We start from the raw sequence: 23604 nt of genomic DNA, 5'->3' as shown, positions 1-23604 counted from the left end.
AATCAGTAAAATTCTACTTAGGTGAACCCACTCCTTCTAACTTTTGAATTGATCAGAGACAGTGTCTTGACACTTACCTATTATACAGAAATAGGTACAAAAAGTGTAATATAACTCTGAACAGAGGGACCTATTCTGCCAGAGTTAAAATTGGTTTATCAATGAATTGGGGATTGTGGCAGTGCTAAATTTTGTGTGTCATTTTCAACGCAAGCACAGTATTTTGCATTCACTGCAAGAAACTGCAGGTGGTGTTTCTAGGCAATTAAAATGCTCCTACAATTCAGCAGCTCTTAATCCAAGTTCAGGAGAGCTTATTTAGTTATTAAAATCTTAGAGATTTGTAGTTCTTATAATCTCTGGAAACACTGCTTAAGGATTTAGCTTCTGCTGCCCAGTTGTGCACGTAGCTTTCATAGGCTGGATTGCACTAGCAGAATATCTTTGTCTTGTACAGCACTGTCCATGAGAAGAAGTAGGGCACCTATTTACATTCCTGAATTTTACTCAGGTAAAGTAGTCCTAAGGAGTTGCATATCAGCTGCATATGCTGAATTTAAAGCATAGGCCACTTCTTTGTCTTGTTGATGTGCTTTTTAATTCAGAGATGTTCAGATTCTGATCAATGAACTTGTTCAGCTGCTTGTGTTTTAAACGTTTACAAGAGCAATGAAAATGTAATTTCTACCCCTGCTTTGTATTATACATCTAGGACTGGGGTAAGTAGCTTCTACACTCTGTTGTGTAATCAGCTTTCAGTGGCTGAGTCACTGCTTTGAAGGCTGTTAATGCTGCTACATGCCTTTAAGTGCTGATCTCCATACCAAGAAAGGTATTTCTCTCCTGTGTGCTTCACTTTCTTTTCTCTTTCAGTTATTACACGTTATAGCCACTATTCTACACTTTGGAGCTGAGCATTCATGCTTCAGCGAGGGAGGAACAATCCTCATCTTGGAGTACCATTTTAAGGATCCAAATTACATGGTTTTAATATAAGCATATTTATGAAAAGAAAAATGCATCTTGATTTGAATATTATGCCCTTTTCAGCTAATGCTGAAAAATTCTACTTTGTCACTTAAACATTTTCAACATGAAATGTAGACATGGCGATGGGGAAGTGTAAATTGTGACTGGGTCCGAGGATTCCTGTACTCATCTCTGTAATCATCCCTGTACTCATCCTACTGTCGTATTAAGGAAAAAATGCAAGCACCTTACCTCTTAAAACCATGTTCTTTTGTTCTTTTTCCACAAAATCTGTATACATCTTGCCTTTCTGCTAATCCTTAAATTCTTGGACTTCACCTGCCTCTGCAATCTGCCAGTTTTCCTCCTCTGCAAACATGCTGTTGCAAGTACAGCCTTTCCTCTAGCTCTATTCAGAAAGTCTTGTGGCTCTTCTCTTTATGCCACTCTGCTAACACTGGTTTAGCCATTCGCCATTCTTTTTTTTTTCCTCTCACCTGCCAGATTCAAGGTTATGTACTCAATTTTCCCCTTTCTTGATCGCATGCTGGCCTCTCCTGTTGGTTAACTTTCACAGATTTTTCCTTCTCCACGTTTTAGTGCATCTTTCAGCCTTCCTCATTGCAATAATTCTGGAGAGTTCGCTTGCTAGGTCTTGTCTTTCTGCATTCAACCTTTTCTGTAGCTGTTCTGCAATCATCACGTGCAAATACCAGCACACTGATGTTTTGTGGGCCAAAAGCACAACCTGTTTCTCTCTTCTGAGCTTTTATTTTACTTTGCGTCTTTTCATGATGTACATTCCTACTTGTCAGGGTCTTCATGTACTCACTGGTAATCTTTCTTGTACTGTTTTGTAAATCCACTATCTCATTTCTTTGAAATATTTCTCAAGACTCATTTCTGCAAAGATAACAAAGTCTAGGTACAGTAGGCATGATTTTACTACAAACGTGTCAGTTTATGTTCAAATCTGTGCTAGTTAGCATTTGTGGCAGTAGCTTTTTCTTCTGCAAATGAACCCTCAGTACAAAATTTTCACAAGTAAGTAATGTTTTACATCAACTTTGTATGTAGGAGATAACGCAAGGGGAAAAAAGAAAGAGGGATGGAAACCTTTGTTGTGTGTTGAAAGCAAATGGAAAATTCCTCAAATTAGAATTCCTCTATTTGGGTACCTAATTTTACACTAGACATGCAAAAACTTTGGGAAAGTATAGCTGTATAATTATTTGGAAACCCGTAAAAGCAGTTATTGCTGAATAGTCAAGCAAACTAATTTACTTGGGAAATTTAACCTTGCAGATGCTCATACATAAAGGAATGTGACTTTCAAGATGAAATTTTGCTACGCTATCTAAGTTCATAATATATGTAATGTCTCATACAGTGAGATGCATAAAGGCACATGTCTGATCTATCATAATTTCAATTAATAATATTTCTAATTAGGAATAGAATTAAATGTAGAACTCAATATAAGGAAAGATATAGATGGAAGATCTATATTGAACCTTGCTCTTGTTAACGCATGCTATCTCCCTTCTGCAGTCACCTGGACACCTATGGTATACATTCAAAGAAAATTATTTTGAAATCCAAACAGAGAGCTAAGTTTTAAGAGCTAAGAAATTTTTAGCTCAGATATTCTGATTTTTCTTTGGATCCTTATAGATAACTATATCTTAGCTGGATCACCAACAGATGGTGTGAATTAAATACAATATCTTATCAAGTAATGTTAATTTATATAAAAGGAATCAACTTGCATTCATTAAAAGATCTTGTTTGTTTTGTTTTGTTTTGTTTTTGCTTTTTCATCCCACAGATGTATTTAGTGATTTTTCCAGAGGGGACTCGTTACAATCCAGAAATACCAAAAGTCATTGCAGATAGTCAATCATTTGCTGAAAAAGAAGGTAAGCAAAAAGTTTTTGAATTCTTTTGTTATGGTGCTAGCATGTGTTATATAAAACGTTATATAATTTGAAGATGATCTCACCTAACTGGACTGTTAAGCCTGCCTGGTTGATACTTAAGCTTTAGACTAGAATAAGTCAGTGTTCCTCCTACCACAGAGTAAGATGAGAGAAGCTTGTATACAGACATTTCATGCATTTTACATTGTACAGGAGCATTAAGTCTCAAGGAAGTTCTCTTTAGTTTCTATCTATATGTATTCACGGACACTTCTTTTCCTACTTTTCAGGGACATAGGAATCACCTACACTGGATCAGGGCACTACTGATCTATCTAGACTGACATTGTAACTCCAATTGCAGTTGTTACTTGACATCAAGGATATTTTGAATCAGGAATGTTGTGCCTTAAAGTCTTCCCAGCTCTTCCTTTTTAATTACTATTAATGCCACAATTTCTTTTGGGATTTGTTGCTCTTTCATCTTCCAGTCTTACCCCTCCTTGGTTGAACTTTATCCTGTAGTTGCATTGATGAATGCTGACATCATAACTGCAGGTGGAATTTCATCTTTGGAATGGCTTGCAAAGGCTCCCAAGCTTTTTCATTTTTCTCACATCATATGCACAATACGTAGAAACTTTTAACTCCAACAGTTCAGTCAACATATTTCCTGGTTTTGTTTTTTCCTGTTGACCAAAAGTGAAATAATTCATCCTGAAGGTAAACAGAGAGAAACAAATAGGTCTGGTAAATTCATTTCTGTGACACGCTGAAATGAATTCAGAAGTCTGTGAATCAGCCTGTTGATATCATCAAGCTATTAAGTATTGTTAGTTCTTGTCCAAAAGGATATACGCTTTTCTTCTCCTCCTTGGGAAGAATGGAATTTGTTTGCGTGTATGTGCAAGAGAGCTTAAGTCATAATGTATTTATTCATCGCTTCAGTTTCCTGTCGGAAATGAAAGTCAAATGTTTCATTGAGGTTGGCAGTTCTTTGAGAGTTCAGAGGGGGTGTTTGATATGAGGTGGGTTTTTTTTTTTCCTCTCTCCTCCTTTTTCAGGGAATAGAAAGGGATCTCACTGTCGTTATTATTTTAGTAAACCTCTTAATTATACTTCCGCAGTCCACAAAACAGTAAAAAAATGCTTTGTGCTTTCAGAGCACCTGTTTGTTTCTTCTAGTGCTTTTCTCCAATTATGGCCTGCTTTTGTCTTGTAAGGGTTACTCCTTTTAAAAATGCTCACAACAAGTATTTATTAAACAGGAAACTTCTTCTGTTCCAGCGTAGAATCCTCTTGATCTGCTTTTCCTCATTGCTGAATTCTTTCATTGTTATTGTTCACAAAAATTTGGTCTCTCCTCAACTTTTATACGGAGAGGGTGGGAACTGTCCCTGCAAGTTAATGGGAAGATTGATACTCACTTGAATTAGGGCATCCCTTGCACAAGAGAAGCAGGGATGGCCAGCCTGCCTGACGCTAAAAGCCACATAACAAAATATTCTTACGGCTAAAAAAAAAAAAAGCCACAAGGCACAGACCACGTACGCTGGGGAGCTCCGAGGACAGGAAACTCCAAGCGGCCGCCGGCAGATGACAACTACTCCCCAGAGCCCTGCCATGAGCGGTGCTGGCCCCAGCTTGTGGCTTTTGCTTGGCAGCCCCAGTGCCACCACTGTCCTGGCTGCTGGCTGCAGACTGGGGCTTGGTATGGGAGCTGTGACCGAACGCCTTGCCCCACACATCATATTTTGTACAGTTTTGTGAAAGGTAGCAGTGCCCAGTCAGATGAATGAGGATGCATTGTGATTATAGCTTAAAATTTGTACTTCAGTCATTGTCGAGAAACGAAAAGTCTGATGATTTTGTCTTGTCTTTGATATACAGCATGGTGCTTCAGTGTTGGCTTTACAGACACACAGGGGATTATTTTTTTTTTTGGTATTTTATAAATTACATTGTGAAATGTGAGTAGGCTTTTTAGCAATTTTTTCCTACATTTTTGCACATTTTATGTGTTGAGGAAATAGTTCAAGTGTAATATTGAAAAAGTGGTTTAATTCCTAAGAATTAAACTTTCACTTGATGTTATTTTCTCTGACAGATAGGACCAGAGATATTGTACCCAAAGATAACAAAGCTATTCCTAGAGCACAAGCATAACTCATGTTTATCATGCTGTCTGAAATCTGAAATACTGTTTTTGACGTCTGTGTATATGTTTTAGTAGTTTTGTAGAGAGGAAGTATGAAAATATTGCGTGGATTTTGTGTTTATTTTTACTCTCCATGGGCTGGATACTCTTCCAGGGAAGTTTCATCAGTTTAAGCAGAATTATTGAGCTGAATTTAATTACCTGACGTTAATGTGACCAGTTGATGAATTGCAACTTATATCTTGGTATTCTTTTTAAGAACATATCAGTCATGGATACAGTCACTGCCTCTTACAGGTGGTCAGAGGACTAGTTCAGTAAAGCAAAAACCAACCAGCCAAACAAACAAACAAACAAACAAAAAAAACCAAATGCTTAGGTCGACATCCAAAAGCTTATTTTCATGTTGCTGGTTGCAGCTATTATGTCTTTCGTCATTGATATGAATATTTAAATAAATCTTATCTGTCTATGAATAGGATGAAAGGATATCAAACAGCAAAAGAATATAAAGGTGATTGAGGCCCCCCTTGAAAGAGAGGTAACTTTTTAAAAATACTGATTATACTTCATGTTACAGTTTATTCTTGTCTTAAGACTTGGGTTCTACACAAAATATTGACTCCTTGCAAAAGCAAATGGATTTCTTCTTTCTGAAACACCAGCAAATCAAACACACACAGTCTGTGAGTGAAGAAATTGAGACAGTGCTATAAAACATGGAGAAACGTCTAGGGAAGGAATAGTAAGCCTATAGTAAGCCTATACTTGCTTACTATTTTTAGAAGGAAATAAAGGTACTGTACAATAAAAAATAAAATCCATGATCTAGTATTGCAGATTTCTCATTAACTACCATGCCAAGTTCTTGTTGAATGTGCTGCCAGTTTTGCGATTTTTTTTAAAACCAAGGAATGCCAAAAAACATCTATAAAGATGATGAAATTAGGGCATTTATGTTCCTGGTTTTCACAATGGAGACTGACATGTGCAAACGTGCAGTAATTGTTTTCAGTGAGATGTAGAAAGTTGCTTACTGCCGGGGGTACTGATTATGTGGTAATAAATGGAGACTGTTGTCATCTGAGGGTAATGCTAGTACCCTCAGAAACTGAAGATTATTTATTCTACATGTTTTACAAGTGGTTGAAAATTCTAATCAAATCAGATTTTTACCCAGAATAGAACAGGCAGCATTTTAAACTGAAAATATATTTATTTCATTGTACTGGGGAAGGAAAAATGTGCTCCTTGAATTTTAGAAACAAAAATTACCCCTTAAAACTAAGTTGTTTGGGATTAATGCAGGAGCTGCTCATAAAACAAATTAAATCCTGTGGAGTTGAGAAATTTATTCCAGCATTTAATTTTGTTGTCCAAATTCTAATATTTGCTGGGGTTTCACAGCCGCAGCAAACCAAGTAAGCAATGTTGCCAGAATCTCTGATGAAAACATCTGTCAGGTTTTCACATTTCTGTCAAGTAAATGAAACCCTGCACTTCCAAGCCAATGGAGTCAGTGCCATGGGGGTGGATTTGAACATGATGATCCTTCTTGTCCTCTCATGATGGGAAATAGGTAACCACGTGAGATGATTTCTTGAGTGATTGCTGCTAGGATGCTCTCTGTTTTTCTGTTTTTCTACATGGTTGGTTACTCAGGTTTCCAATGGGATATCTCCTAAGATTCTCATAATCAAAGGAAATGTTTCTCTCTGTAATGTACTGAATAACTAAAAATGTGAAGGCATGTTTTACCTCTTGTCTCCTGAGCCTTCCAGTTTCCACTACTTAAGCATACAGCATCTTAGAGTTTGCTTTAGTTTTTCCACTGTAATTAGTCAGCTAACATGATCAATTGTCATCTTCAAAATCCGTTGGGATCATTCAGTTGACATATAATGGTGACCCTTTATATAGTAGAGACTATATCTAGAGGCTGGTCAGCTGTTTTAGGCATCTTAAAAGTGTCTTGGTTCTTCCACACTAACCAATGGGCTTGAGTTTTGAAGTCTGGGGAATTTAAATTTGTGGGTGGCACTTTTATTTTCTTAGGGATTTAAGTTTAATCTTGTTGTAATATTAGAAACAGTATTTATTTATTTATTTCAAACCGTAAATCTTTCAAGGCATATTACTGGTTCTGGACTACAGAACAAAATTTCTACACAACCCATAAAATACATGATTTTTTTTTCCTGTACCAGCTTCTGGTATAAAATTTATTTCATTTATATGCTCCCACAATATGTATGTCTAGATTGCTAATAATTTTATAGGAGTTAGACCTTTGTAATGTTCCAAACAGTGACAAATTTCTTAGGTTTTGTAGAATATGAACTTTATCCAAATGTTAAGGAAATGGTATTTTAAGGATTTGAAAATGAATAAGAATAATCCAAAGCCCTCCTACTCCTAATGTTGCTAACTTCTGAAAAGTCAAAGAGAACATGATAGGAAGCTTGGAGAGTTTAACTTGACTTGCTGTTGCTGAATGAAGACAAAACAATCTTCCCAAGTGAAAGGCATTTATGAAATTTTGTATTAATGTTTGATTTCTAACAAAGGTCATTTAATCAAGCAAATATTTCAGGTATTCATTTATCGTCTCCCTGGGTTTTATGCATAAAAGTGGCAAATGTAAACATTTTTTAATGCTAAGCTTATCTTGCCTAGTATCATGCTTTCTACTAAGATGTTTGTGCGTGCAGGATATGCTTATCTCAAAATTGCTTTTACAGGTCATGTGAAAAAGAGGTATTTCAACGGAGCTAATCGAAAATGTTTCCCTTCTAGATCTTGGCATTGGTTTTAAATTGTATTTTAAAGCAATCTGAAGTATTTAATATCCAGAATGTTATTTGAAACTTTCTTTAGAAAATATCTTTTGTTAATATTTTTTCCACACGCTTTGATGTAAGCAAGCTTGGCGTAAAAGTGAAATGTGGAAAGGAGAGTAACATCTTTTAAAAAGTCATGTGTGGGGGTGGACCTTGAGTAGCATTTGAGAGCCAATACCCTTGGATTTCTGCTATGAAATGTTGTCCTTAGAAAATTAAGTTTAGGAAAGAAAGAAGCTATCTTATATTCTTAAAAACTTCTTTCTGGATACACCCATTATGGAAGAAGGTGTCCTGAAGCGTGGTGTCTCCTGTGTTGTGCTGTGGGATGGTTGTGCACAACTATCCTGGCTGGGGACCTGTGGCCAAGTACAATGTTGTCTGCTGGTTGGGTAGCAGATCATGCCTGAGAATACTGGAAACTTGAACCTTGCTACTGTGTACCTAACTTTTCAGTGGGGGGGGGGGGAAAGATGTGTTTTGGAAGTGTTTTCTTATGTGAGCACATTTCTTCTGCAGCTTTCTTGGCAGAGTTCCTTAAAATCTATTCCATGAGAGAGGGCGTATAGGAAGCTAGAGATACTGGCAGCTTGGGAGAGGAAGCTCCCGCACGAAGATTGAGCACTCCACCATACGTAATTTTATACGTCTCTCTGGACCCTGGTTTCAGTAACTAAGCCACTGAGGTCACTCCAGTAGGCTGGTAGGAACGTAGTGTTAGGTGAGTGTGTAGGACACCCCAAATAACTGCAAAGCTTTCAGTCTAATACTACCCCTGTGTACACACATGAAGGCACAAAAGGAAAAGAGGAAAGAAAGACCGAGATGGTATTAAGCTTAACCCACTGTTTTTCACCCTGCTTTCAGTTTTTGTCTTACCATCAAGTAACATAGTTTCATAGGGGGAAAGAGACCTCTCAGATTAATCTGACATTCACTTTTAGAGAGAATATAACTTTTGTTGATTAAATGTGGCAGTGCTCATGCAATACACAGGGTATTTATAATTTAGAGCTGGTTGTTGTTTTTCTTGATTGTTTTCATTTCAAATGAGGTATGTGCACATGTCAGGGTTAAAAAGATGACTAATGGTGGAGTCTGAAAATGTAGGTGGCCTGCCTGCACTGACCAGCTCTATGAGCTTTTGGCTTGGATGAAGGAAAAAGAAAGAGGAATCTTCTCCATAGAATTGTACTCAGCTATTACGTGTAACTTTACCCTGAGAGCTTAGATAAATCGTGTTTTGTTTTTTTTGCTGTCATTGTTCTTTTCTGTTTGCATGAAGGATTCAGTTCTGGAGATGTTAATGATTTGTCTCCTTAAACTTCCCAGATTAAAACCTTACTTCCTTTTGTTCAGAAAGTCTGCAACAAAACTGAAGTAATTTTGCATCTTGTTACAGTCTAGTTAATGGTTGCCAGTTGAGGTACCATTGCTCACGCTATTTCTTTGGACTTTTGTATTATTTTAATGATTTCACCCTTAATATATTCTCTCACAGATCTGCATCAAGTTATTACGTTTTGGGGTATTTTATGTCTGTTAGTCATTTAAAAATCAGCTAACATAGAAGAGCAAAGCTATAGCATTTTAAGGTAGAGTATTACTTTATTAGACATTTAGTTTGTTTTCTTTGGCATTTAAAATAAAATCTCATGACCTCAAATACTTTGACAGAGAGTTCTAACTTAGTATTGCACAACATTAAAAACAGTTTAAGCACAGTGTGTTTTGTGAATTGGATGCAGGCCGCTTGCCAAGGTAACTATACTGTAACTACTTGGGCTTAAATTCTGTTATGTTGATTTTAGCAAAGATCATCAAGTAATTGCAAGAATGTGTGCTTAATGCTTTTATAAAACATATTTTAAAAGGATGTGTTGAACTCCTGTTATTGCTGCATGTTTGTCATACACTGGAGCTGTACTAAATAATGGATTATGGACTTTCTTCATTGGTTTTAGATAGATACATACTTTTTTTGAATCTAAACCTTCAAGAGTTCCCTTGTAGCACGTAACACAAGAGGGGCTTGTTTTACAATTGTACTTCACATATTGTCACTGACCATCTTCACCACAAAAACTCTCCATGAATTAATTCAAAAAACTCAGCACTGGGTAGCCTTCGACGTGTGTTTTAATTTGTCTAGAGGATTCAGTTCCCATTAAAGCCTTATTTCTCCTTTCTTTCCCCACAGTACTAGTATGGGTAGGGGGAAGATGAGTTGGGCAGGAAAGGAATGACAGCGTTTTTTGGATAAAATGAATGTGTTGTGGGATTTGGATCAGTAAGAGTTGTGTTGGGTAGAACGACTATTGCTAACACAACACTAGAATATTCAGTGCTTGATTTACTGAGTAAACGTTTGGAAACGTAACATAATTAGCTGTTTGATGTGACAGTTCACAAGCTAAAAAAACCCTACAACCATGTTATGCTTCAAAATATTTACACAATCCACACAACATTTTGCATAGATAGTTATCCCCGTTGCTGGTAAAGCTTAGAACGGTGACTTCAGAAAGAGTGCTAGCAAAAAACCTTTTATCTCCCTGTTTGAACAAACACTTTCTTAGCAAATACTAAGAAATCAAGATAACGATTTATACTGAAAATTTCAACTATAAGAATCTTAGAGCTGCTTAGAAACCAGCATTATTTTAAAGTGTTCAGTAGATACTTACATAATTTTAGATCAGAGTACACTTTACCCAACAAGAAAGGAAGAGAAGTTCAGTACAAAATCAGGACATACTATATTGCCTTTTGTGTTGATTTTCCAAGTGGCAGTATGTCTAAAGCAATACCACAGTATTTTGATTTAGAAAAATAGTCCGTGTATCAGGAACCAATAGCACCAATGGGTGGATCTTTAAAACATATTGAAGAGTAAAACTATGAATGATAAGGCTAGAAAGCAATAATCACAATCATATTCTGATACTTCTCTTTGAGAAAAATACACATCTTATAGCCAAATAGTGATTTTTTTTGTATGCAATGCCTTTTTCAGAAGCACTTTCAAATGAATGTGGAATAGCTGTGTTGAGATCACAGAAAGGTTTGGGGTTTTTTGTTTTTGTTTTGCAATTCATTGTATATTAAAACTTTGGAAATTGAATAAAGTTTATACTTTCAAACCCTCTGTGCTTGTGTATTCTAAAGTGTGTTTTCAGTGGAAGCAATCAGCTGAAGCAAACATTGAAATGAAATACTGTTGTGAGGGCTTGCGGATTGCTGTTAAACTTGACAGTTTTATGTCCATGGTCTGGATGGTTAAGGTCAGCAGTGGATTTCTGTGACTATGGTTTTGTTAATAAGTGAGTTTAATAGCTTGTTGGCAGGGAAATTGAGAAGGTTTCTTCCATGCTGTTGACTCTGTGCTGTTTTCCCTCTGCCCTGCTTAGTTTTCTGTTAGGATGGTTTGTTGAGTCAGCTGGTGGGAGGGTGGTGCCAGAGCAATATGAGGTTAGTAGCTGACACAAGCATGCACAAAAGAGTAGTAGTCAAATGGCTGCAAGGATAAAGTGGAATTTCCCATTTTGATCAGCATTAAGTCATTGCATAGTCTTGAGTCTAACTGCTTTCTGTCATCCTTCCTCAAAGAGAGGACCGTCACTTTGTGCCACTAGAAAGAGGAAAGTGAGAGCTGGGAAAAAAAAATCTAAAATAGAAAATAACAAATGTATTGAAATATCTGATAGTGTGGTAGCTTTGGAGAAACGTTGCATCTTGTTTCAGCATGTGTAGTTTAAAACTGTTGTTTTATTACTGTGGGACGGTATTAGGATTCAGTATGTTGATGGAATTGGTTTGTCCATTGGAAGTGAAACGCCGGATGAACATTGGGCATGTTTAAAGATATCTGTGCTTTTGCCTCATTTACCAAACCTGTTTCTGAGACAGGCTATCAGGAGGTGATGTTCTGTTTGATAATTCTCAGCTAATTTTTTTTTCTCAATTGGACAAACATAAACGATGAGGAGAAATGCTTTTTCAGCACATATGAGCCATGTTAAAACTATCACTACTTTTAGAGCAGCAGCTGTACTGAGGACTCTTTTGTTGAGCAGCCTGTCTGTCATTAATGTCCTGTAAGATTTGTTTCATCTTCTACATGCATTCAGTAGAACAAATGCGATGTGCACACATGCTCTCTCTCAACTGAGAACTGGAGATTAAAAATAATCCTTTTGTGACTTTGAGTGGGGGTGCCAAGGTTGTTGGCATGATGTTCCTTTTGTGAGTGTAGCCCAAATTACTTTCAAACCCTGTAATATTTTTTTTCTTTTTTTTCCCTAGGACTTGCTATATTAAAGCATGTGCTAACACCACGCGTGAAGGCAACTCATGTAGCCATCGACACAATGAAGGACTATCTGGATGCAGTTTATGATGTGACTGTAGCATATGAAGGTACCGTGGACCACAAAGGGCAAAGAAAACTGGCGCCATCTATGACAGGTGTGTTGATTTATATTAGACATGCTGCAGACATGTGCTTGTTGATATACAAAAACCACCACAGGTGCTTTGCAATGCTCGGAAGATAATCTCCACAGTGCTCTAGCCATCTTACCGCTCCTTGGTAGGGCAGTGTTGACTAGTGACTCGGCTTTATAATACCTACCCACAAGATCTACTGCTCCTTCTCTTCCCTACTCCTCACAGAGAATATATTTATGGTCAAATTCTATCTGCAGGTAGTCTTTGGAGTTCAAATGATCTTGAATCCATAGGCAGCAGGTGGTGTTCACCTTTGTGTTTCTTCTAGCACTGGCATTTGGCCTGATTGTAAATTCTCTCTTTCTCCCTGCTTTGCTACATGTGTGCAAATGTGATATAATTGCTGAAATGCATACATTTTAAAGGGAAAATATGTAGTAATATATTTTATTTGTAATTTTTCAAGTTGCTGAATATGCCCAGCAATTTGATAAACACTCAAAGCATTTTATGCAAGTGAGCTTTACTTGCTGTAGTACTTTAACCACTTATAGCACTTTAAGAGACTGGGGAAAATTAGTTGTACATACCTTCAGTTAACTCACCAAAAAGTTAAGTTCTGGAGTATCTGATGGGGAAAACTGGGACAGAAGGCTTTGGGGTTTGATGGGTTTTGTGCTTGGTGGTGGGTTGTTGCTGTTTTTTGTTGTCATTGTTTTGTTTTAAATAATTCAGTTACCTGCACCATCACTGGAGGGCCAAATAGCATCTTTCATTCCGTTTGTAGTTGATGGATCGCTCAACCATATATCTGCACAGCTGTCTGTTGCTAGCTGGCTCACAATGATACTTTCAAGTCTTTTGCACTACTGATACTAAGGGGAAAATATGCCACATTAGTTCACCCTTGTGGGCAAGGGCTCAGTGTTGTCTGAGGGGCTTGCAGGTAACTTCATAGCTAACTTCATTGGCGGATATAACTTCTTGAGGTGGTGTAAAGTTCATATGAACTCTGTCCAGGTGCATGTTCCTTAGAAGTTCTGGAATTGTCTGTTTTTACATTTTCACCCTATTTAAAATTCTGAATAGGTGAGAAATATAACTATTAACACCATGTATTAACTCAACACTTGTGTTGTTCTGTTAGTTCTTAGGATAGTTTTATGGTTAAGTATTGAAAGTGCTTTTTATGATTTAACATGCTTTCTTTTAGGCATTTTTTTATCATAGTTTTGCAAATTTTACGATGTAAAGTTCATGACTTTTTTTCAAAATACCTTATGACCCTATTACAGACTCCCTAGAAGACTGGCAGCCTTACTCTTTTCCTGTCACCCAAGATTTCATTTAAAACAAATAGAATTATTTCCCCTTCTTCCCTGCAGCATATCTTGTTTCATGACTTGATTATTAGGCAGTTTCAACCACTTTCATGCTGGACTTTTCACTGCCTGATGGTTAATTAAGCTATTAAAATATCATTACTTATTGATAAAATGGCAAATGTTCAAATTCTTTATGAGCCCTCTTCACCTATTGAATTTTTGCATGAAAAATAGAATGAAATTGCATGAAAAATGAATTCAGTTTGCATGAAACATGGTATAATTATGTAAACGGAACTAACAAACTGATTTTCCCTGTTGGCTGCTTCTTGTGTCTGGTGTCAAGTGGTAATCAGATGGTTTTGGGGTGACCACTCCACATCCAGCCTTCTCAGGACTCCACAGCAGGACTGCATATCCCTCATGGGTGTATCAGCCTTGCTGGTAGGGCTGGGATAATTACTGTCTCAGACTTTGGTAACAATAAAGCTAGTAAAGCAGAATGAAGTGAAGCCAACCAGTTGTTATCCATTACAGAGTAGATAAATGAAATATCCATCCAGAACATTCCAAGTTATTGTGGCAGTCAAATGTATTCCATATAATATAAATTATGTAGATTAAGGACACTTTATAAATTACAGAGCGGAACATAGCTGTCATTCCTTTAGACCCTCCAGACACAAAATAGAAGAAAAAATAATTTATGTTCTCAAGACTCAAGATCACTTCAATATTTGTTCTGCAACAGCCCAACAATTGGTCTGTCTACGAATATACTACAATAACAGGAATTGATTGTTAGACATTTAAGATTATTTATCATTTTTGCTCTGTACAGTACTACGACGAGGTATAAAATGCCTCTCTGGTGTGCAATTCATATGAACATTTCATATATGTGTCAGTGCTGAATGAAAATTTTGTTTTTCGTGAACATCAGAACAAAATGGTAGTACGATCCTGGGGATTTTTAAAAGATAAGGTTGACGTGTCTTTTTCAGTCTAGCAACTCTGATTGAAATTTATTGCATGGAAAACAAACTTCTGATAAACTCAACTTTACTTGAGGACTCTGTTTTCCATAGTATGACATTTCCCATGTGAATGATATCTGAGTTCCACACAATGTGTTTCTTGACATGCATTTTGCTTTCAGTTCAGTAAATGTCAATTCTTCAGAAGAGCCGGTGTCACTTCTGGGAAAAAAAATAAACAAAACAAACAACACCAACAACAAAACTACGTACTTTTCCAGGGATTGGCTCTTGGCTACTGTCTTCAGTAGTAAACAGAGCAGGTTAAAAGGAACATTTTAGTGCCTGTAAGTTGTACTATCATGCTCTATCAAGGAAATAGCGTTAATAAGCTGAACTGAAAAGAAAATCGGAGGAAAAAGTAATTGCATTTTAAATTTTGTAATGTGGAACTCTTAGTTTAAATAGCTTGTCTTAGAAAAAAAATATTTTTTTTCACTCCAGAAAGCTTCGATATCATAATATTTACTTGTCCAATGGGACCGAAACAAAACATTATATACTAGCAACTGGGAAGACAACATTCACCATCCTTTCTGCATTAGTGCTTGGAGCAGTGAATGCCAGGAACATTTGATAGCATGCTGCCTTTTAAAACAGCCAAATTGTTATAGTATATTCTTTCAGATGTGTTGAATTTTTTGTCAATATTTATTCATTTCATATTTAGTTGGCACTTTCCAACTGGAAATTCTGTTTTAGAAGACATCAGATTTAATTAGTGGTTGTAGACAGGGATGTTGCTTTTTTTTAGTGCTTCACTTTCAATTGTAGCTAACGGTTGCATTTTGTGTTTTGTTTTGCTTTTTCCTACCATTTATCTATCGTTCATTCCTTTTCTTTCCAACAAGTTTGGATCTTGGTACATTTCCAGTGGAAGTTTGTCCCACACATGGCAGCCTTTCTGAAGAATAACACTTTCCCACAGATTTCTTCCCTCTCTTAGTGCTGAAGATGGTTTGTCCAGTTCATTAATGACAGACCATGATGGACCACTTAGGGAAGACCACGCTACCAGACTGCATTAATTTGCGATCATTAGAATAAGATCCATATAATCATATGAGCACTTAAGCACTATTAAGATGCAATTTAGGTTTAAATGCTGAAAGTACAATTTAGAAGGAAAAAGGAGAGGGAGAAACACTTGTGCTGGACTTGTTGATAATACTTTACTATACTATCACTAAATAAAATACTATCGTTCTGTTTTTTGGGGGAAAAAAAGAAAGAACCTGATTTTCCTCCTTCCAAATGAATGTGCTGAGTGTTCACATCCAGCTTTGCCTGGTGTTAAGGGGTAGGTCTCACGGGACGTGGGAACTGTTGTCATTCTTGCACCTGAAAGAGTATTATGTACACATTTACATCTTTATTATTCTGCCTGAAGCCTGGAGGTTTTACCATAAGCAGATGGTATTTATCTGGCCTTTGTAGAAGAAAGCGTGTGTGAAATAGCAGCATGTGACAATGATAAACATTGAATAAAAATGGCAAGTACATGTAGACTCCGTCTTAAAGAAGTCAGAGGAATTCCTGAGAATTATTGACTCTGCTGTATATCAATTCCAGAACAAACACTTTGAAAGCGCGTGTATGTGTGTGCATTTCTGAAAATCGGTACATCACTTTGATCAGTATAATTTGAGGAGGTCAAACTGGTCTAACTTCCCTGGGGGAAATTACGCTTTTCCAAATGCCTGTACTTTTGTTAGGACCCAGTTAGACGCTGAAGTACAGAACAATAGCAAAGAAACTGGAGCAATAGAAACCAGTCTTTGTCTGGACTTTGGCCCAAATTTGATCATATCTATTGTCTTTCAATATCCACAGAATGATAACAAGCACGTGGTTATAGAAGTGCTGAAAGAATTGAAAAAAAATTTTTTTTTTAAATGATAAACAATAATAGGAATATAAACCAGTCAAAAGTAAGATTTATAGCGATGAACTGACTAATCTGTTCAGATCTCTGCTAGCTGTCATCTTATTGCACGAAGAAATATTGAAAATTAAATGGTAATTACTTTAGAGCAATTGAAAGGATGTAAATTACAACTGAGGCTGGACATCAGCGTTGGTGAAATTTGTGTCAAGTATTAGATGGCTTTTTAACGTTTGTAGTAAATTTCATGTCATGAACTTGTCATACTGCATCTGTTCAAGCAAAAACTAACTGCGTTTCATATTTCATAATGTAATTTTTCCATTGAAATATTTGGAGCAATTTTGATAATAACCAGCAACATAGTTCTAGTGATATTCTGTCTTACAATTTTTCTTTAAAGGAAAACCCTGGTTTTATTAAGTATTAAAATATGACACGTTTTAATACAATGATTTCACCTGGTGCCATAAGGAAAGTAAATGATCAATCAGTTTTAAACTGAATGCATTTTCACTTGTCTTCCATAGGACTAGGACTATAGAACCCTTGTCATTTCCTATTAAAAGTAGTTTGAGTAGCATGAAAGCCTGTCTGTTAATTTTGGGATGATTTATTTGAAGTGACACCTTGAGCACAGATTTGCATTTGTGCATTGATACTCTGCAGATAAGGGCTGTCTTGGTAGATGAAAAGTCTTTTACTACTGTAACAGTTACATTGTAGTTCTGTTTGAGAATAATGACATTTCACCAAACAACAGCATCATTTTATGGGAGTACGGGCCTTGCTGTAGGTCTTCATAGGACTCCAAAAACCAGAGAAAAGTCTAACTGAGCATGAGTGCCAGAATGACTAGCACCTCTGTTTATTTACCTACCTCAAAACAAGAATAGAAAGGGATTTGGAGTCTCTGGAGCCATTTCCTGTCTCCAACAACAACCCAACTTGGATGCCTGAGGAGGTTTTTTAAGAATAAGACAAGCATAAACGATACTTCGTCTCCCCAAATGACAATCACTTGTGGATGCTGCTTCTGTGTGTTACTAGCAGCCCCTGAATGGGAGTAGTAACCCCTCCGGTGTCCCTGGGAGCCCAAGGAGTTTGTTCATCTGATCATAAACTAGGACCTTGTACATCTCCATTATTTTCAGGCAGCTCCTGCTGATTGTAGGTATCCGTAGCTTCCCTTTGGGAATGTGTAATCAGAAGACACACAAGCATCTTCTAACTTTTGCTCCACAAAGAGGATTTTGAAAGTATTTACACTGCAGATTTACAGAACTGTGCTGCGCCATGGGCTTCATGCACATGTGCAAGGAAGCGTTCAGCTGCCCAGGCAGCATTTATGTACAACAGCTTGAGGAACTCCTGCTCTTTATACAGAAGTGTATTTAAACCCTGAGGATAACAAAAATAACTTTAACTTCTTCACACTGTCAGGTTTGGCCAGAAATATGTTGCTGCTTGGAGAGCCTGTGTTTATTCGTGCTTTTTTGTATGTGCATCAGAGTCCTTTTTTTCTACAATGTTTGTGGTACTGTTCCCTGTTTATCAAAACAGACTATCTGAAGAAAAGGGAAAAACATCAATACTAACAGTACTGGCATAGTTCCTAACAGATCCTGTTTATTTGCTAGAGATCATTGTTCTGAACTGTTCCAATCCTTGTATCTTTTCTTGCTTGTATGTGTGTCAAAACTGTTTTTTCCATTTCTGAAACTTCCAAAATGTTCCAAGGAAGATGCAAATATCCATACAGTGAGCCTCATAAATCTCCTTCTTTCCAGTTACCATCTGTGGAACCCTTTAGATGTTATCCACAGACCTAATCTGATCCAGGCTCTGTTGCTGGCAGCCTATTGATCAAAACTTTCATACTTTTGTAGGAAACCTCCTGCTAATTTGGCCAACATACAGTATTCACAAATCATTATGGAGCAGCACAAAGGCCAGAGTGCATCTGTTAGAATAACAGATTAAAACCACTCAAAGATTATTTCACTGCACTATGATGTGCGAGGACTATGGGTCTTCATCAGACACCATCTTGTGTCAGCAGGACTGAGTACAGTGACACTCTACTGCTCACCAGTGCTAGTGCCCGTACAGAAAAGTATAGGCACCATTTTCTAATAGTAATTTTTAAAGGTTCTTTAGATCCGGATATCTTTACGAAGGTAGAGAAGTATGGTTATTTACAGTTGAAATTGCAGGATTTGTTGAGATACAGTTCTTACCTGCCGTCTTCAAGATCTTTGGTCTATTTTTTCAAGTTTTCTTATCTTTCTCTCTGCTTCCCTTCTCCAAAATGAAAATTCAGCCTTTTTAATGTCTCCTTGTTTCGAATGCTGGTGCTTTTTATCCTTAAATGTTTTAGTTGTCCCTTTCTGCAGTAGCCTTCTCTAATTCCACCACATCCTCCTTGAGATACAGAGACCAAAATTGCAAACAGTATTTAAAAAGTGGATTCAATCTTTTTATGTAGCTGCAAAGTGACACTTTTGCCCTGCTCTCAGTGTCCTTGTTGATGCTGCCCAGTATTTGGGGGAATCTGAGGCATCTGCTACTCAATTGAGAGGATAATTTCAGAGAATGGTCACTGACCTCCCAAATTGTAACCACCAAGTCCAAGCTAAGCATCATGTAATCAGAGTTCCAATTATTTTCCCCCGTAATTATTTAGGCTGAGGCTCAGCTGCTGCATTTTTGCCCCATTTGCTCAGTTTGGAGGTCTTTTAGGTGTTCCTCACCACCAACCTGGCATTTGACTGCCCGAAAGAGTTTAAGATCTTCTGAAAAACATCTAAAAAAATGGAGATTTCACTGTTTGCCCCTTCTTCAGCTCATTGGTCATGATGAGGAATAAAACCAATCCTAGCATCAGCCTCTGGAGAACTCCAGTTGCTCTTTTTTTCAGTCCTGAAAAGTGATCATTAAGTCCCTCCATTTGCTTCCTCTCCTTTAAGCAGCTTTCGGTCTATAAAACATCATTTTCCCTAATCCCATGGCAGCTTAATTTCTCTAATAGCCTTCAGTGTGGAACCCTGACAGAGGCTTTATGAAAATTCAAATATATCATGTCCACTGAATCCCCTTTATCCGCTTGCTCCTTGACACTGTGGTAGAAAGCCAGCAAATTGGTGAGACAGGATTTCCCTTTGCAGAAACCATGCCAAACCTTTTCCAACAGACTGTGATTATCTCTGTGCTTAGTGATCTTATTATAGACTGCTATCTTACCCGGGGATGTAAGACTCTTTGGTTTGTATTTCCCAGCATCATCTCTAAAGCCCTCATTTGTAGAAGGGAAACCCCCCATTTTTCTGGCACAGTGGCTGTTTGCGCTGATAGGTTACACATCTTTGTTTCTGAATTCCACATTTGAGAGCTTTTGGATGAATGCTGTCTGATTTTAGTGACTTCCTGACATCTAACTTGTTTATTTAGTCTAATAATTTCTGTGTGTTTACTTATTGATCTAGTTCCTTTGAGCAGTGTGGTACAAAGAATGCAACGGGCGTAGGAATCAAACAATTTCAGCAAGAAAGGGAAGTCTAAACAGGTATTTGAGCTTCTCTTACATGGTCTTATACGTTACCCTGAGTGCTGCTCTTCGTACCTTTGTCATCCAGCAGTCCCACTAGTGCCTTAGCTGGTTTACTGCTTTTGATGTATTCAAAAAGTACAATTATTAGAGCATCCTTTGGATTTTTAAAGTTCTTTTTCAATTCTCTTAATTTTATATTTGCATTTGACATGAGCTGATTTATGGTTTTCCTTTTCTGGACAAGCTTTCTATTTCTCCAACAGAAGGTAGGAATATAGCAGTAGCATCCTAAATTTTCCCATTCAACCATGCATGTGGGTTTCAGACCACTTTTTTCTTTGTTTGTTTGTTTTGCACATGTTTTATGTGGGTTTCTAAGTTTTGCTGGGGTTTGGTATTTTTTTAACAGTCTCTAGGCTGCCTTCCTTTCAACTGTTTCTTCTGTTGTGTTTTGCCACTTTTCTTTTTCTCCCTCCTATTTTCCCCCCCAACTATACAGTTCCTTTAATTATGTGTGTGTGTGTTCTACACTTATTTAGACTCTCTACAATGCTGAACGTAATTGTACTGTCTTTGCAGACCACTTTTCACTAATACTGTGCACAACTCAAGACCACATCAGGAGTGGCATCTTTTCTTGTGGGTTCTGCAAGTAATTGTTACAGGAAAAAAAAATATTTTCTTTTCTCTTTCTCTCTTTTCCCCTCTGCACTTCATCCTGATGAAGCATTGATACAGTTCAATCAAGGCAGCTGGAATCTCACACTCCTGCTGGCAGCCCTGAAATTGCAGCGCTCAGTCTGGCTTAACACTTTCTCAACACTATTATCAAGCTTATCATCCATCACTATTATCGAGCTTATCATCTTTTTAATAAGATGACCTCGACATAATTTAATATATCTAATAAGTATTTTATTAGAGGATACACAGTAATTTAATTTTGCTTGTCGTCTTGTACTGTCTTTATACTATTACTCTTTATATAGTCCTTCACACATACTGCCATGCCCTTGCCTGTGCATCATGCTATGTCATGCCAGTAAATCTGGTAGCCAGTTAACATTGTGTGCTCCTTCAAGGTCACTGGGATACCTGCTTCATAGGGATAGTCTCTTGAGGACAAGAATTCTCGTCCTCCTGTCTTCATGTTTAGGCTTCTTGTGTTGGTGTAAAGGCACTTCTGAGTTTTGCTCTCACACTGAATTTTAGTTGCATCCACCTCATCTTATGTCAGCCTAAATGGTTGCTTTTCTTGACCTTTTACTTTTCCCAGCTTCTATCTGAAGTATCTAAGACCTTTTCAGTTGTCATTGCCACCACCCTGGCTTAATTAAGATTCATGGGACATCCCATTTTTCTTGTTTCTAAGGGTCCTCCAGCTCCTAACATGCTTACTCCCTCCGCTGCAATCAGAGGCTCTGATCTCTGCTCACATCTCAGCCTCGCACGCGGGACTGCCGGTACTTCTGGGAGTGCTTTTCTCCACAGCCAGGCTTGTCTCCCAGTTTGAAGCCTGAATTTATCCTGCACAGCATCTCCTCCGTGCTCCCCTCCATCAGCAGCACCAGCAGGTGTGGGTGCTGCCAGCTCCTTCCCTGGTCCCCCAGGTTAACCTGGCTGAGCAGACTTCACTCTGCCCTCAGTGTTTGCTTTCCCGTCTAGTGCTGTTTTGTTCCACCACTGCTTTATTTTGTCATAGCAGGCAGGGAAATAGTTTTGTGGCAGCTCAACTTGAGGTGATGGAAAGCATGGAGCTGAGAAACAATGCAGCACTTAAATTTGTGTTTGTTTTGCCAATCGGTTGTTAATTTGGTGTACAAAATAAATGAAAACAGAGAGATGGGATTTCTTTCTTTAAAGGAAAGATAATTTACAAACTGCTTTGGTAGCTTAATGTTTAGGTCCAGACAAGATGCTTTCTTCACTTTTTAAATTTCCAATTCAGAGAAGAATATGTCTTTGCTGTCACGGTTTTGCCTGTAAAACCATATGCAACACAACACACAGTGTTTTGTTACTGAAGGAGGTGCATCGTTATGTGTTTGAAATATTAGTTCCTTAGAGTAAAAATACATAATTCAGATTTCAGTTTCCTGTGATACCACTTTCACCTTATTGCAAACATTACTAAAGTCCATTAAAATAGGAGAGAATTGGGGCCTGTTTAGGTGGACATGACCATGTCGGGCTTCAGTTTGCCCTTTCTTAATTTTGGAGGACTTTGGCAATAATTATGAAGCAATAAAAGAGTCAATGTGGGAGGATGAAATCTGAGCTACTTTAGTGCTGTCATATTTAAAGTGCCTGTAAAAATAGACTTCAATAGTACTTGAAAACTGGAATGTCTGAGTGCAACATCACTGTCAAGACAAATGAATTAGGGTGGTGGAATGAACTGTGATATCATTAAGGGAAAGGTGTTGTAAAGTCGTTTATATATTCCTTCTCAGTAGCAGGTATGTTTATGTTTTGGAGCTTCTCTCTTTCCCTCACCTTCCCTGGTAATGCTGATAATTGAAAAAAAAAAAATGAATTAATTGGCTTTTGAAGGTGAAGACTTTCAAACTGACAGAATTTTGTGAAAGTCCCAGCAAGCAAAATGTGGCACGCAAAATATTTGTTGGAAATTAAAAAAGTCTGGGAATCTGATTGCTTTTCTGGAGGCTGTTGCATCCCTTACATTAATCCTAATTCTGCATTGATTCCTTCAGTCCTGGGTTAGTGTGTATTCTGTCCCACAGGAGGAGGGCTGGAAATCCACAGTTTAAGGACAAAAATGCACTTTTTTTATTTTGAATTCTTTCCTTCTGCTGTGATTGGTCATTAAAAGCATGATAAACATTCTGCACTTGGATCCATTATATAGCCAGATAATTTCCTAATAAAACTTTCTATCTCCCATATGAAAGTCAGTCCACTTGGCTCCCACACAAGTTGTTGGGGTTCATTTCGGCCAAATCATGGTTGGTTCTTGATTGACTAACACTGTCCCCAGTATGATGTTTGATTATAATGCATGATTTGCACTTGTGTTTTGTCTTTTGAAGGAAAATTCAGTCTTACTTGTTCCTGCTGTTAATTATAACAAATTCTGGCAAGTTCAGGGATCTGAAAAGCCTATCAGATGTTGGCCTTAAGGGCTAGTGTGCCTGAAGTTGGATGTAATTTGCACATAATAAATTGCTTCAATAAGATTTTGTTTCTTAGCTTAATTGCACAAGTCTTTTGGGAGTTAAGCTAATGTGAAATTGAGGGTCATGGGACCACCACAAACCTTTAGAGGCTGTGGTAATAAAATCCAGCTGTTTCTTCAATAAAAACCAACCTCTCAATAAATTGTTCTTATCCACTGGTGTTCTTAAGCGGTTGCAGTGACATTATGCATCTAAAAAAATGGGATTAGTTGCATTAGACCCTGAAATGAATTGGATAATTAAAGACTAGTCAGGTTCCCTGACTAGCTTGATTG

General features: G+C 37.5%; 1 protein-coding gene across 1 annotated transcript in view; it reads left to right on the top strand.

Annotated features, from left to right (window-relative positions):
• The window catches only part of AGPAT5 (1-acylglycerol-3-phosphate O-acyltransferase 5), a 60067-nt gene that overhangs the window by 29385 nt on the left and 7078 nt on the right, over window positions 1-23604 (top strand). Inside the window, exons 5-6 of the mRNA XM_080585451.1 lie at window positions 2798-2888; window positions 12192-12353. Coding sequence (XP_080441577.1) covers window positions 2798-2888; window positions 12192-12353 — 253 coding nt within the window. The remainder of the gene's footprint in view (window positions 1-2797; window positions 2889-12191; window positions 12354-23604) is intronic.

Source organism: Anser brachyrhynchus, assembly GCF_964034855.1.
Source record: "Anser brachyrhynchus genome assembly, chromosome: 3".
In the NCBI taxonomy this organism is placed as follows: Eukaryota; Metazoa; Chordata; class Aves; order Anseriformes; family Anatidae; genus Anser; species Anser brachyrhynchus.
This window is presented reverse-complemented; position numbering and strand designations above follow the sequence as displayed.